The sequence below is a fragment of the Aythya ferina genome, assembly GCF_964211825.1.
Source record: "Aythya ferina genome assembly, chromosome: 1".
NCBI classification, from domain to species: Eukaryota; Metazoa; Chordata; class Aves; order Anseriformes; family Anatidae; genus Aythya; species Aythya ferina.
Window position 1 is genome coordinate 134,803,908 of NC_140296.1, and position 13,607 is coordinate 134,817,514.

The 13,607-nt window shown below is 39.1% G+C and overlaps 1 protein-coding gene across 5 annotated transcripts in view; it reads left to right on the forward strand.

Moving 5' to 3' along the window:
- Positions 1-13,607, forward strand: part of FBLN1 (fibulin 1) — an 89,027-nt gene that overhangs the window by 12,140 nt on the left and 63,280 nt on the right. For all 5 annotated transcript variants that reach the window (XM_084496871.1, XM_084496869.1, XM_084496868.1 and 2 more), the window contains exons 2-3: positions 2,781-2,880; positions 10,853-10,988. In XM_084496871.1, the coding sequence (XP_084352997.1) occupies positions 2,789-2,880; positions 10,853-10,988 (228 nt within the window). In that variant the 5' untranslated portion in view covers positions 2,781-2,788. The remainder of the gene's footprint in view (positions 1-2,780; positions 2,881-10,852; positions 10,989-13,607) is intronic.

A 13,607-nucleotide genomic window follows, 5' to 3' on the forward strand; every position in this document is an offset into this window, starting at 1 on the left:
CTCCATGTATGAATATCTACCTGTACTCCTATAGGAGAAGCTACTCCTATAAGTTCCTTCTGGTCTGTGTCAGAATAAATGTGATCATAAACAGGTTAAATAATATTTCCACTTATCTTGATGATTGCAGTAGGTTAGGATGTGGATACATGGACAGGTGGAGGGAGGCTGTAACACCCAGACAGCAGGAGAACCTAGGAAACAATAGCTTAGTAACTGGATAGGGAGATCCAGAGGAGATGGATGCTTGCCCTTACCAGACTGCAGAAAGTCATTGGTGAAGGTGGATAGTCTTGAATATAATGCTGCTGTTTATTGAATTTTGTACCTTTTAAATATGTGTGGAGCAAAGCTAAGAATGAGGGAATCATGTGAGGCATTTAATAATCCAGTGGAGAGAAATGTGTGGGAATTACCTGATGTACATTCCCTATTAATGCCACCAGCTAGCTGTGTAATTTGAGCAAATGATTTCATCCGTCTTTATTTCAGCCTCTCTCTCAAAAATAATTAAATGAGATTTGCCTTCCTCTGTGCAGCACCAAGACATCCAGATGGAAAGGTCTTACTTATTTTTTCATTAAGGAATCAGTCACAGAATCAGAGTCATGTAGGTTGGAAAGGACCTCTTGAGATCATCCAGTGTTTGAATGCTCTCACAGTAAAGAAGTGCTTTCTTGTGTTAAGGTGAAACTTCATTTGTCCCTCTTCTTCATGTCAGGTATTTATATACATTGATCAGAACACCACCATTACCTTCGAGTTTTCTTCAGGCTAACAGTCCCAGCCTTCTCAGCCTCCCCAAATACAAGATACTCAAGTATATCTGTCATCCTCGTGGCCCTGCACTGAACTCGCTCCAGTAAGTTAATCTCTGTCTTGAACTGGGGAGCCCAGGACTGGCCACTGGTAAGGCCCAGGACTGGCAAGGCCTCACCAGTGCTAGATAAAGGAGAAGGATCATCTCCCTGGACCTGCTGGTGGTGCTCTGCCTAATGCAGCCCAAGATATTGTTGACTGCCTTTGCCACAGATGCACTGGTTCACTGGCATATGTTCAGCTTGGTGTCCACCAGGACACTAATGTCCTTTACAGAGCTGTTTTCTGGCTTGTTAGCCCTCAGTGTGTACTGCTGCCAGGAGGCTATTTTTCTCCAGATGCAGTAGTTGCATTTCCATTTGTTGAATTTCATGAAGTTCCTTACTGTCCAGCTCTCCAGCCTGTTGAGGTCCCACAGGATGACAGCACAACTGTCTGGTGCATCAGCTACTGCTCCCAGTTTAGTATCATTTTTGGACTGACTGAAGGCACTCTTTCACAGTGTCCAAATCATTGATGAAAATGTTAAACAGTACTGGAACTAGCATTGAGCCCCGCGGTACACCACTAGTGATTTGTCCACAAATGGACTTTGTGCTAGTCACCACAGTGCTCAGGGACTGACTGTTCAGCCAGTTTTCAATCCACCTCACTGTCCGCTTACCTAACCTGTACACCGTTGCTTTAAGAGGATGTTACAGGAGACAGTATCAGAAGACATATGGTGAAGTCAAGGTAAACCACATCCTTGCTCTCTCCTCATCCACCAGTCTAGTCGCCTCATTATGGAAGGCTCAGAGGTTGTCTATGCATGATTTCCACTTCATAAATCTCACTTGACTTCTTCTGATCATTTTCTTGTCCTCGTGTTCAGAGCCAGTTTCCAGGAAGATTTTCTCCATCATCTTTCCAGACAGTGAGAGGACACTGACAGACACCTGTAGTTCCCCAGATATTCTCTCCCACCCTTTTTGAAGCGAGGGTGGACACTGGTTCTCCTGTTCTTCAGAAACAATGTTCTTCAGTCACTATGACCTTTTGAAGATAATTGACAGTAGCCTTGCAATGACATCAGCCCTCAGCACTCCTGGGTGCAACCCATGAGGTCAATCAGTCAAAAGCAGATGAAACAAAGATTGCGTATTTGTTATACAAGGAGCTGTTCAGTATCTGGATTGCAAGATAATTAATAGGAAAATGTGACTTATGTTGTATTCCAAGTTCTGATACACCTGCTGTGCAGTGAACTTTTGCACTTGGAATATGAAGCAAACCTGTAGTGATTGTCAGCTCATTAACAGTATTTAGTTTTCTTCAATTAGAGATTTCTACAAAAATCATACTCTGTACAAATAGTTATCTAAGTATGCTTTTCCTCTGAGTTTCAGGGCTGGTAGCAATTGGTATCTATATCATTTTTATTTCCTATGTTAAGTGATCAAAATACAATACAGCTTTCTGTCTAAATACTTTTGCATTTACAGATGTTTCACTTTTGATTGAAACATATTAATTAGATAATAATCTCAGGAAAAAATAGTTCTGTAAATTTACATGAGATTTGTCTGTTTTTCATATCAGTCAGTTATTCTATTTATCTTCTTCAGGATTTTGGATGTTCCTTATTGCTACTGCCACCTTTGATAATAAAGGAATGCACTTGGACATAACCCTTTATTATACATGACTCTGTCTGAACTATTTTCTGCAGAAGTTCTTGGTCTGTGTCTTTGTTTGGAAGGATAAGGGAAGCTCCAGTTTGCTTCACAGAGTAACTCGAGTACTTGGGCTGGTTGCAAGGTGTTAATAGATGCCTCATTTGGCCATGGATGGGAGCACTGTTCTGTGTGTAGATGAGGGAGGGCAGAATGAACTTTCTCTTTTTTTCTAATTGGCAGATGCAATGCCATTTACTAAGGTTGTATTAAATATATTGTGTTTTTCTTTCCTCACTTCTGCAGATCTTTCAATGGAAGAATGCTGTGACAAAGGTATTGAATGGGCAAACAAAAACAGAATATGTACTTCTCTACCATTAATTTCCGAGTCCAGAGAGTGCAGGTATATGATTATATATTATATTTATTATGCTATGATTTTTATATTCATGTAAAACAGGGGGAATGGCAGGTATAAAAGCTGGTTATAAGATGTAACACCTAGCTCTTAAAACAAAATTTTCTAATTTCATATCTAACCTTAGAGAAACCTGAAGACCAAATTTAATTCCATTAGGTCTTTTCAATTTCTGCTATTGGTCTTGTGCAGAGTCACCCAGCTCTAACTTGTTTGACGTGGGCTGTGTCTCTTAGTCAAGTTTTTCACTGTACTCTGCTTACAGGGCTTGGACTCAGCCTACATTCCATGTATCTCAGCATGGCTCTGCTAATGTCAGCAGAACATCTTCAGTTGATACTGACTGAGAATCTAGCCCAGGTTGAAATTCTTGAGTGAAAATTTTCCAAGAAACACAGCAGATCATGTACATGAATAACATTTTGAATAATATATAGATTGCATGCATACATACCAATGTATGTAAAACAGCCTTTCAAAATTATTTATTCTGTGTGGTGTCACATGGGTAATTGTCTGCAGTTCTTAGTTGTGTTTCGGGATCAGAGAGCTTAAAGTTTAACTCACAAGATTGCTAGTTACTTAGGGCATCCCACTTCTGTCAAATGTATTTGTATAACATAGTAACCTTTAGTTAATACTTAATTTCTTAATTCAACTGAAATTTAATATGATACTAATTTCTTTTTTGTTATCTAGCTAATGAAATAATGAAGTTAAATGTTAAAATTAGTAACACAGTAGTATTTTGGTTATACCGAATCTCTTATAGATTTAGAGACATTCATATTTTTTCTCTCATTGATAGCCTGTGTTATTTTTGCCATTAAATAAGCTTGCTAATTTTATCTGTGGAGCTAACAATTTGCGGTTGGTAGTTTGAGGCGCAGCTTCACAGAGGACTTACATCTCTCCATTTAAAGCACATTGTATTGCCCACCTCTATCTTCTCAAGTGGATTGAAAAGTGATTTAATCTTAGTAATTGTAGAAATGTTGGACTGATGATTATTAAGGAAAGAATTTGTCTTGCAGTCAAGTCTGTTCATGTTTTCTGACTTTTGCATTTGTATTGGCATCAAAAGCAGTCTCTTACACAGAAGTATTGACAGATAGGGCTTAAATCCCAATTTAGGAAATACTTGAAGAGTCAGCAGAGTTACAGACAAAACAGGCAAGAAAAACAGGAAACCTTTTTTTTTGAACAATCTGGGAGCAAGAATCTTTATGATTTAATGATAATTTAATTAATGTGAGTTGTGATTCTGCTGTAACTGTAATACATTCTTTCAAAGTTTGCTGTTTTAGAGAGTCTTTAAGACTTTTTAGGATAATTGGAAAAAAAAAGCTTACTAATGTTTCATCTAAGTTTTGAGCATAAACAGTATCTAATTAAGTAAATTATAGTGATATAATGGTAAATCAGAAATGGGTAAACTCATTCTGTGAGAGACATGAGCACTCAGTTGACAGAAATAGAAGTGGATATATTCAGTTGCATCTATTCATAACTGTAGAATAAATAAATATAGCTCCCCCGGAAGCTTGGCTCCATGCTAAGAAATGACTCAGTAAAATTGGCAACTTTGTCTACTTTCTTTAACGACAATATTATTTTACTCCAGTTATGGTTGCTAACTGGCATATCCATGAAATCATATCATATATGGAAATCATATCATACATGGAAGACGTACGAGGAACGGCTGAGGTCACTGGGCCTGTTCAGCCTGGAGAAGAGGAGGCTGAGGGGAGACCTCATCACAGTCTACAACTTCCTCGTAAGGGGGTGTCGAGAGGCAGGAGACCTTTTCTCCATTAACACTAGTGACAGGACCCGCGGGAACGGGGTTAAGCTGAGGCAGGGGAAATTTAGGCTGGACGTCAGGAGGGGGTTCTTCACAGAGAGGGTGGTTGCACACTGGAACAGGCTCCCCAGGGAAGTGGTCACTGCACCGAGCCTGTCTGAATTTAAGAAGAGATTGGACTGTGAACTTAGGCACATGGTCTGAACTTTTGGGTAGACCTGTGCAGTGTCAAGAGTTGGACTTGATGATCCTTAAGGGTCCCTTCCAACTCAGGATATTCTATGATTCTATGATATATCAGCATATCAGCAGAATCACTTTATAATGTTATTTCAGATACAAAGGTAAGAGCCAAATTGTTTTGTTAATTACTGGTATAACCGTAGACAGAACGATCAGTGATTCATTTTGCAAGCACACTTGGTTAACAACATTGATTTTGCACATTCATTCCTATTGCACAGAGATGTGAGTGAAACCCAAACCAGATTTATTACATCTGCTGAGGTCTAGGAGGAGAATATGGCACAGGATGACTTACTTATTACAGATTTCAAAAAAAAGCTTCAGATTTCAAAGCTTACTTTCTATTTAGACATATACACAACAGGAGCTGCTGGGGACCAGGGTGTGTGATGTCTGTCATTTAGTTGGCTGTTTAAACCACAGCTGGGGTCTTCTGACAATCTAGTGCAGCATGGTGTTGGACAAACAGTCTGAAAAAAAAAAAAAAAAAAAAAAAAAAAAAAAACAAAAACGTGTTTTAAAAAGCTATGGCCTCTTGGGCCATAAATTATGTAATTCTGTAATAAATTATTCCAGAGATTGGTTGGTTTGCATGTGCAAACCAGCACAATGTTTCAGCTTGGGTTCACAAGGTTAGCAGTTGAAGGCAAGGGAAAAATACATTGTGAAGTGAGGAGATGAAGTTACTGAAGTAAAAGTGTTGCATAGTTACATTGCAAAGACCATGCAACACAGAACAGGCTGGGTGTGAGTACATGTTCTGGCAGACTTTGCATGCAGTTTTTGAATCCTGTGCATAGGATTTAAAACATAACGGCATCTCAGATTCAGTCCTTCCCTCAAAGCAGGCCCACTCCTAGAGTTTTCTTTTGCTGTTTTAATCACCCTTTCTTTTATTTGTATGAGGAATAAGCTGCCTTACTGAATTAAAGTGAAACCACTTGACCTGATTCCAACCATTTAAAGTTCATTCATAGGAATCAGGAAGGGTTTCCATGCAAGTACTACCATTCTAACACTTGCTGTGCTTCTTAGAAACAGGCAGACAGTTTAAGGTTTTGGTGTCTCTTTAGGATACAGCCCCCAAATTCCCTTGTCATTATTGAGGAACTTAACATCTGTGTCAGCATCACTTAGTGAATATGGGACAGCCCAGACTGCAGATATATTTGCTTTCTTGACCTACAATGAAGGTGAGCCAGCTGTCAGTCCGAAGTTCACGTGAATTCATAAGGTATACTTGGCTGCTGTTACTGGGTTTCATTTAAGTTGAAGCAAGGCTCCTGGTAATGTCCAGTCATGTCTACAATCTCTTATTGTGGTTGCTTGACCCGCAAATGCATATACCTCATTGCATTATCACTCTGGAAAGTAACAGTATTTTTATATATGCATTCATGACTCAGAAAATGTGAGCGTACGGTTTTCATGAATTATATATTTGGCTGTTATAACAGCAGCTTTTTGCCCATTCATCCATTTTCTTGTGACATCGTCAAACTCACAGCAGCAGGAAACAGCTGCTGTTTATTTTTGGAACTTGACCTGTCCAATAAATCTTCTCCTTTTCAAAATGTAGAGGTTCCCCTGCTCAGAGCTCTTAGCAAGTGAACTTAGTTCCTGGGCCAGAAATAGCACATCTCCATATGAGAATTGCATGTCTTTAGCATTGTGTAGTCCTTTTGGAATTACATTTGGAATAACATTATTCATTATTAGTGTTGCAGGAATGTGTAGAAGAAGAAGGTACACAACACTCTGCTAGGTGCTGTGCCAAAACAGAGCAAAAAGGTGATCCAGGTTCCCAAGCAGACAAGTAGCAGTCCTTGAATGCAAACTCAAGATGGGAACACAAGGAAGTAGTAAGAGAAGAGCATTTGGAAGGATAGGAACCAGATGTTTAACTGCTGATAGACATTTATTAGTTTATGCCATTGTATGCCTGGAAGAGCCTGAGACTTTGGACATCAAAGTTATTGCAGTTTTTTTGTCTGAAAAACATCTTTAAAGTTACTTTTGGAGTGTTTGTATTCATTAGTTATCATCTCTTCTCTACAGCTTGTTCAGTGTGCCTCCCAGCTATTTTTGGCTTCACAGTCAGGGGGACAGAACACTGTGTCTTTAGTCTTTAGTGACTAAAATCACTAATTTTTACTAGAGTCCCTTGCTGATTTACAACATATGATCCAATATATGCTTTTAATTGTTGTGGCACATTAGTATTTTCACTTGCCATGTTGTTTCAGTCATAATACCAGGTCTTGCTCTTGCTCTTCATTTTCCTGAGTTCCCTTGTGTTGCATGTTAAATTTTGAACTGAAAGGTCCAAGGGTGGAAGAGGCAGCTTGTCTTGGCAAAATAATTCTGGAGTGGAATCATGCCTTTTTTTGTTGTTTTTGTTAGTTTAGTTTACTTCTACTATATTTTGTCAAAGACCTTCCATGAATAACACCTGTGTAGTCTGAAGACAGGCTAATAAGCAGGAGGAAGGCAGGGGATAGTGAAGGAGTTTTATTGTCTAAATTATGGTGGAAAAAAAAAAAAGAGAAAAATTGTTTTCAAAGCAAAGTTAAGTTTTAATGTTTCTATGGAAAGAAATAAAAGGAAAAATAGGTGATTAGGAAATCCTTCCTGTTTGAGGAGTTTACCCTCTAGGAAGGATAATTATAATAAAGGTAAAATGAAAAGAAATATAGGTGATTACGAAACCTGTACTATTTTAGGAGAGCACTCTGAGGGAAGGATACTAAAGATGAAAGTGTTGTGGAGGTAACTGGACATGTAGCTTTGTTAAAATTTTGTTAAAATTTGTTAAATTCTAACAGAAAGTAAAAATGAAAAAATGAAAAACAATTTCTTAACTTGATTTATAATCAAATTATGTAGTAATGAAATAATTTGAATGTTAAATGAGCATCTGCAACAAAAAGTAAGTATTTTTAAAGGTCTGAGTGATTTCTGTCTGTTAGTGAGCCATGAATAAAATCCGTGTTTCAAATACCAGAAAATTAATTATTTTAGCTCAAATATCCTGAGTGAATGTCAGTCATGAGGCTACCTGCTCCTAGATATCCCACATTTAATGTTTTTCATCCTAGTAATATTTCAGCCATATTGTAAATACATATTATAAGTATTTAGTTCAGTAAAGTTCTGTTACCCTGTTTTAACTGAAAAATTGAATACGGCACATGAGGATGAAGTAGCCCTTGGCTTTTTTTATTTACTAGTAGTAATTAAATACGTACTTTCCTGGTTTTGCTTTAAATTTCTGTCTTTTTTAGAGAAATTACACAGGAAGAGTTAAAAGGTATTACAAAAAGAGACAAATCTTGATGTCCTGTTAGCATTAGAGATGCCTCCTTTACTCTGCTGTGAAGCAGAAAGTGAGTATGGATTATATTAGGGTCTAATCTAAGGGGACACATAATTTTGAACAGGCAGGGAGAGAGAATCTTAATCTCAAATGTCTTGTAGTCTAAATTGCTTCTTGTGACATGCTATAGAGACTATCAGCATGGGAGCCAGTGTGCAAAGGGAAAAGGGTTGTCAACTGGGCACACTGAAGTACAACTGTGAAATCAGTACTGTACAGATTCCTGTAGCATTTTACTCTACCATTTTTCAAGGATTTCTTCCTCTATTATAGTTATACAAGTGCTTACAGTCTCAAGCAATATTTGCTACCAATGCAACTTCACTGTAGGATTTGGGCAACAAAGTGTGATTTTATCGTTGTTCTGAGAATGAACAAATGGTATTTTAATCTAGAATTTCCATTCAATTGATGTTTAATTCCTTGTTACAGTTGGGGTGGGCCACATGACATGAATACAGCTGTGGGAAACATTTTGAGAAACTTACTTGTTTTGGTTGGAATTGCCAATTTGTCCAGGATTTCAAAGAGATGACTTGCATTTGAAAAAAAAAATAAAAAAAAATAAGACACACTGGAAATCAAACAGATCTACTGAAAAACTGCTGCTGTTTGTTTGTTTGTTTGTTTATCCATGGCTAATATCCCTATCCTCAACAGGACTTGGAGGGCTAAAGGAGCTGGAAAGTCTCAGCTCTCACACTCTTGGGCTTGAAGTTCAGGTTTCACAGGCTTCCAAAGTCCTGACAGGCAGACCACCCCAGAGCTGGGCAGGGAATGGAAACTCTGCTTCAGAGGGAATCTCAGCAACAAAAAAACTACATATTCTTCCAAAATGGAACTAAATCAAATATCAAAAACTTCATATATTCTGCCAAGTAAAGTTACTGACCTGGGCATAACTTCTAGCTATGACTTTAGAGTCTATTTTTGAATAAATTGTTCATGAACTTAACCTAGTTTTTGTTCCTATGCATTGAAATCCTGTAGCTGTTTTTGTCCAAGTGAGAACTGCACAGTCAGACCATTACAAAATCCAGTAAATAAGAATCATGAATCTTCAGGAATGTAGCTTGATATCCTTGCATCACCAGTATGCACAGGGAAGCAGAATCTGAGCCCTGTGTGTTCCCTGCTTTTAGTGGGCTGGACTGGATGGCTTGGCCACAGAGTGGAGGGACTCCCTTATAATATAACCCCTGGGAGCTGAAAGCTTATCCTATGGTCATTGAGAGCAGTGAAACTCCTTTAGGAGTGATTCACAGGAATCTACTTCTTGCAGATGACAACAGGAGAAGCATGTGGTTCAGTAGTGCAGCTAAACTCTTTTCCTTCTACCTCCAAAATTTCTGACAGTGTGAAAAAAGAATTTTTAAGAGTAAAGGGTATCGGCTTACTGAATATCTATACATCATCTCATGTATTTCTAGTAACCCTTGAAAAGATTTTTCACCTTTTAAGTGCCTTGGTCGTACTAGAAATATAATTTATCATCTTGGATTACCTTTTGGATAGTTTCTTTTCCCCCTAGCAACTCATGGAACTTTATTCTCAGTGGCACAGCATTATCAGAAAACACATGGATATGTTTATATACTTGTATGTGTAATCTGATTTGTTTCTCTTCTTTAACTTTTTTTTTCCTGTTCCCCAGTGTTTCTTACAGGAGCTAGTGGTGGAAGAGCTTTAAGATGCAAGATCCACCCACAATGCTAGTCAACAGTTGCACATAAGAAAAGAGTGGTGAGAGGAGATACATCTCCTTGAGTGGGAGTAATGACAGGAGTGGAAGATTTTAAAGCCTCCTCACTCAGATTTTTTTTCCATAGGAAGGAATTAGAGATAGTGTTTTCAATTCATTCACTGAAATGGGGATAAAATGATTCTATGAGCAGTGGAACTAACAGAGCTTAGTTTCCTGCTCCATTGTCTTTCTTCACCACTTTCTTGCAGTACACTCTGTTTCTTACTGTGACTTCCCTTGATACCTTCAATTCTCCATGTATATCCAGTTCTCCCACAGAGCAATGCTCTGAGCTGCCTTCAGTGTGTTGTACTTGTTTGAGCAAGGGGAAACAGGCACTGGGATAGAGTGGTCTCAGGATTGCAGGCTCTCACACCGTCCAGAGCCTGATTTCTTTCTATAGTAGAAGCATTGATTGGGTTCCTACCATCCTCTGTTCAGCCACCAGTTGTGATAAAGCTTACAAGAATGCAGCATCCTAGAGATAGAGCCCAGTGTCAAATGTGGTTGAAGTTATCCATTTACTTCAAAATTTGTTGTGAGAGACTGCAAGGTGGACAGACAGTTTAATTGTCTTAAATATACCGCCTTAACAGTACTAAACATGTCAACCAAAGTTTCTGTCCACGTCTGAAGAATATTTTTACTTTTTAAGTAAAATGTACATCTGTAGGAATCTCTTTCTCAGAGACTTGTAATAGTGCACATTGTCAAAACCTGCTGCGTTATCTTTTCTTGATCTATTTATGACGTTCTTAACCCATTGCTTTCACCCTCTTATCAGCATGACTCAGGTACAGTGCTGCCGCAGCAAGTTGGAGGAGCACTACTGTTCAGATGGGATTGAATTTGCCAATGTGCGTGAAGAGTGTGACTCATATACTGGTGAAAATTCCACCTGTGAAGCTGAATACTTTCAGGTGAGATCTCAGAGCTAATTCTATTCATCTGCTAACAAATGGCTGTCCAGATTAGTATTAAGGGTTGATCTTGAAGGTCACCTTATTCAGTCCTGATTCACATAAATAGTTCTTCCCCACCTACGCATCTTGTCCCTGTTCACTGTCTGCTTTATGCTTCTTTAAGAGAACAGTCCTGCTTTGAGTGAAGCAGTCTGTTTCATTACATTTTAAAAAAGACAGGTTGTAAATGCAAAAAGGTGGAAATTCTCAAATGGGTAATTGGCTAGGAAACTACTTTTGCATGAAGAGAATACATCAACACAATATAGGAAGGGATGGGTGTGAAACTCAGTCTTGATTCAGTCCTCAGCTCTCATTAGAGCTTTATGGCCTAAGATCAAACTTGGTTTTCAGTACTGGTGGTCCAAAGGGGTAGGATTGAAGTTAATCCTTGCAGTGTACTTATAATTCCAATTAGTGTGCATGTCCTTAGTTGACATGATTTTGATTTACAATTTGAGACATCTATAAGCTTGTGATAACAGGGTTTGATATTAGAATAAATATGCCCATCAGTGGCATCTTTAGTTAGTCTGTTCCCTGCCCGCCACCTTTATTATTGTCTTTATCTCGCCTTTCTTGAAAGTGAGCATAGTCTTACCACCCTGCAGAGTGTTTTTGGAAGAAAGTTCCACCAGTAAGATCATGACTTTTTACATGACCCCCAGTCATGGACAGTTCTGGTCCTATTACAGATCTCTTTCAGTGGTGATGAAGATACTTTTTTTTTTTTTTTTTTTTTTTTTTTTTTTTTAACTCTTGTATTATATAGAGGATGGCAGACAATGTCCAACTCACAAGTTGAATTGCTCTCTAAAATGCCAGATTGATCATATTTCTGGCAGTAAGACCCCACTGATGCCCACGTACCTATTAGAATTACTCATGGACTTAATAGAATGAGTCCAGAGGAAGGCCACAAGGGTGGTCAAAGGCACCTCTCCTATGATGACAGCATGAGGCAGTTGGGGTTGTTCAGCCTGGAGAAGAGAAGGCTCCAGGGAGACCTTATAGCTGCCTTCCACTACCTAAAGGGGGCCTACAGGAAAGCTGGGGAGGGTCTCTTGTCATGGAGCGTAGTGCCAGGACAAGGGGGAATAGCTTTGAACTAAAAGAGGGTAGATATTGATTAGATATAAGGAAGAAATTCTTTCCTGTGAGGGTGGTGAGTCTGGGTTGCCCAGAGGAGCTGTGAATGCCCCATCTGCGGAAGTGTTGAAGGCCAGGTTGTATGGGGCTTTGAGCAACCTGGCCTAGTGGAAGGTGTCCCTGCCCATGGCAGGGTGGTTGGAATTCAATGGCCTTTAAGGTCCCTTCCAACCCAAACCATTCTGTGGTTCTGTGCTGGGGTTGTGAAGTAATTCATGTTCTCACTGTGAGTAGAAGAAAGGTGACGCATCTGTTGAGCTAGATGTTGGGTTTTCACAAACTAGTTTGCACGTGTAGCATGATTTCTTCTCTATGGTAGAACATGGGATGATGGAACCACTGAGGAAATATCTCTCACTTCTTGACCATATGTAGGATGCATCCTGCTCCTGTCATGGAGGTTCTTGTACCCTTAGAAAGCCTGTTGCCTCTACTTGAATATGGTAAGAAAAAAATATTTAGCCCTCTGTGTCAGTACGCTGAGGGGCTAGGAACAGATGAACACGGATTGTGATGGCAATTACTCTGGTGATTCAAGTGTTTGCTACTAGAGATGTGTTTATAATAGCAGCACTGTTTTAAACACATGCCGAGGCACAACCCTAAACCAGAATGCAACTGTTCAAGGAAACACACTTTCCCATCAATGGATTGGTGTTTCCATATGTGGGCTTGTCAGTATAAAGGAGAAGTTAGTGATGTTTTTTAAAATGGCTAGGCTTTAAAGATGGCAGGTTTTCATGATGCCAGCTGTATTATTAAATAAAATGGACTGGGGCTTGATCTCTAGCCCTGAGAATAAATGACTCAGCATAGCTCGTGTCACGTAACTGGCATCTTTTCCCTGCAAAACACATGCATGAGGGCTGTTGGGAACACTCTCTGGCCTGTGCTTACCCCCAAACATGCTTCAGTGTTGCCTGAGAGGATGTTAATGGCCATTACAGCTTGCTATTATTTAAACAGTGGAGATGACTGTGGGACAGTGCCAGAGCCCATATTCTGTCCCTGTTTAATTTACTAGTATAAACATTGTCAGTGCTGTTTAACTTTTGTGAGCCACATTCTGCCCCACTACTCTCTTAACAGGAATATTCAACACTTAGATACACATGGGTAGCCGTACTAGTACTATTCTAAATGATCTCCTTGATTTATGATCTAGTATCAGTGAACAATTCATCATTTCTTTTGCTGGTAGCATTTTGAATGTGATGACCTGTAGGCATGCATTATAGTTGGTGATTGTGCCCCACTGTGGTAAACAAACTCTATATCACGCCCACCTCACATGGGCTTGGATCTCACTTTGCTTAGGTTGGTCTATTTAAGTTCAGCTTAAGTAGCACAGTAAATCTTTTGGATCTGTGAGACAGCTAATTTTCTTTTGAATCCAAAACATGCAATTGGAAAGAAGATAAAAAGGCC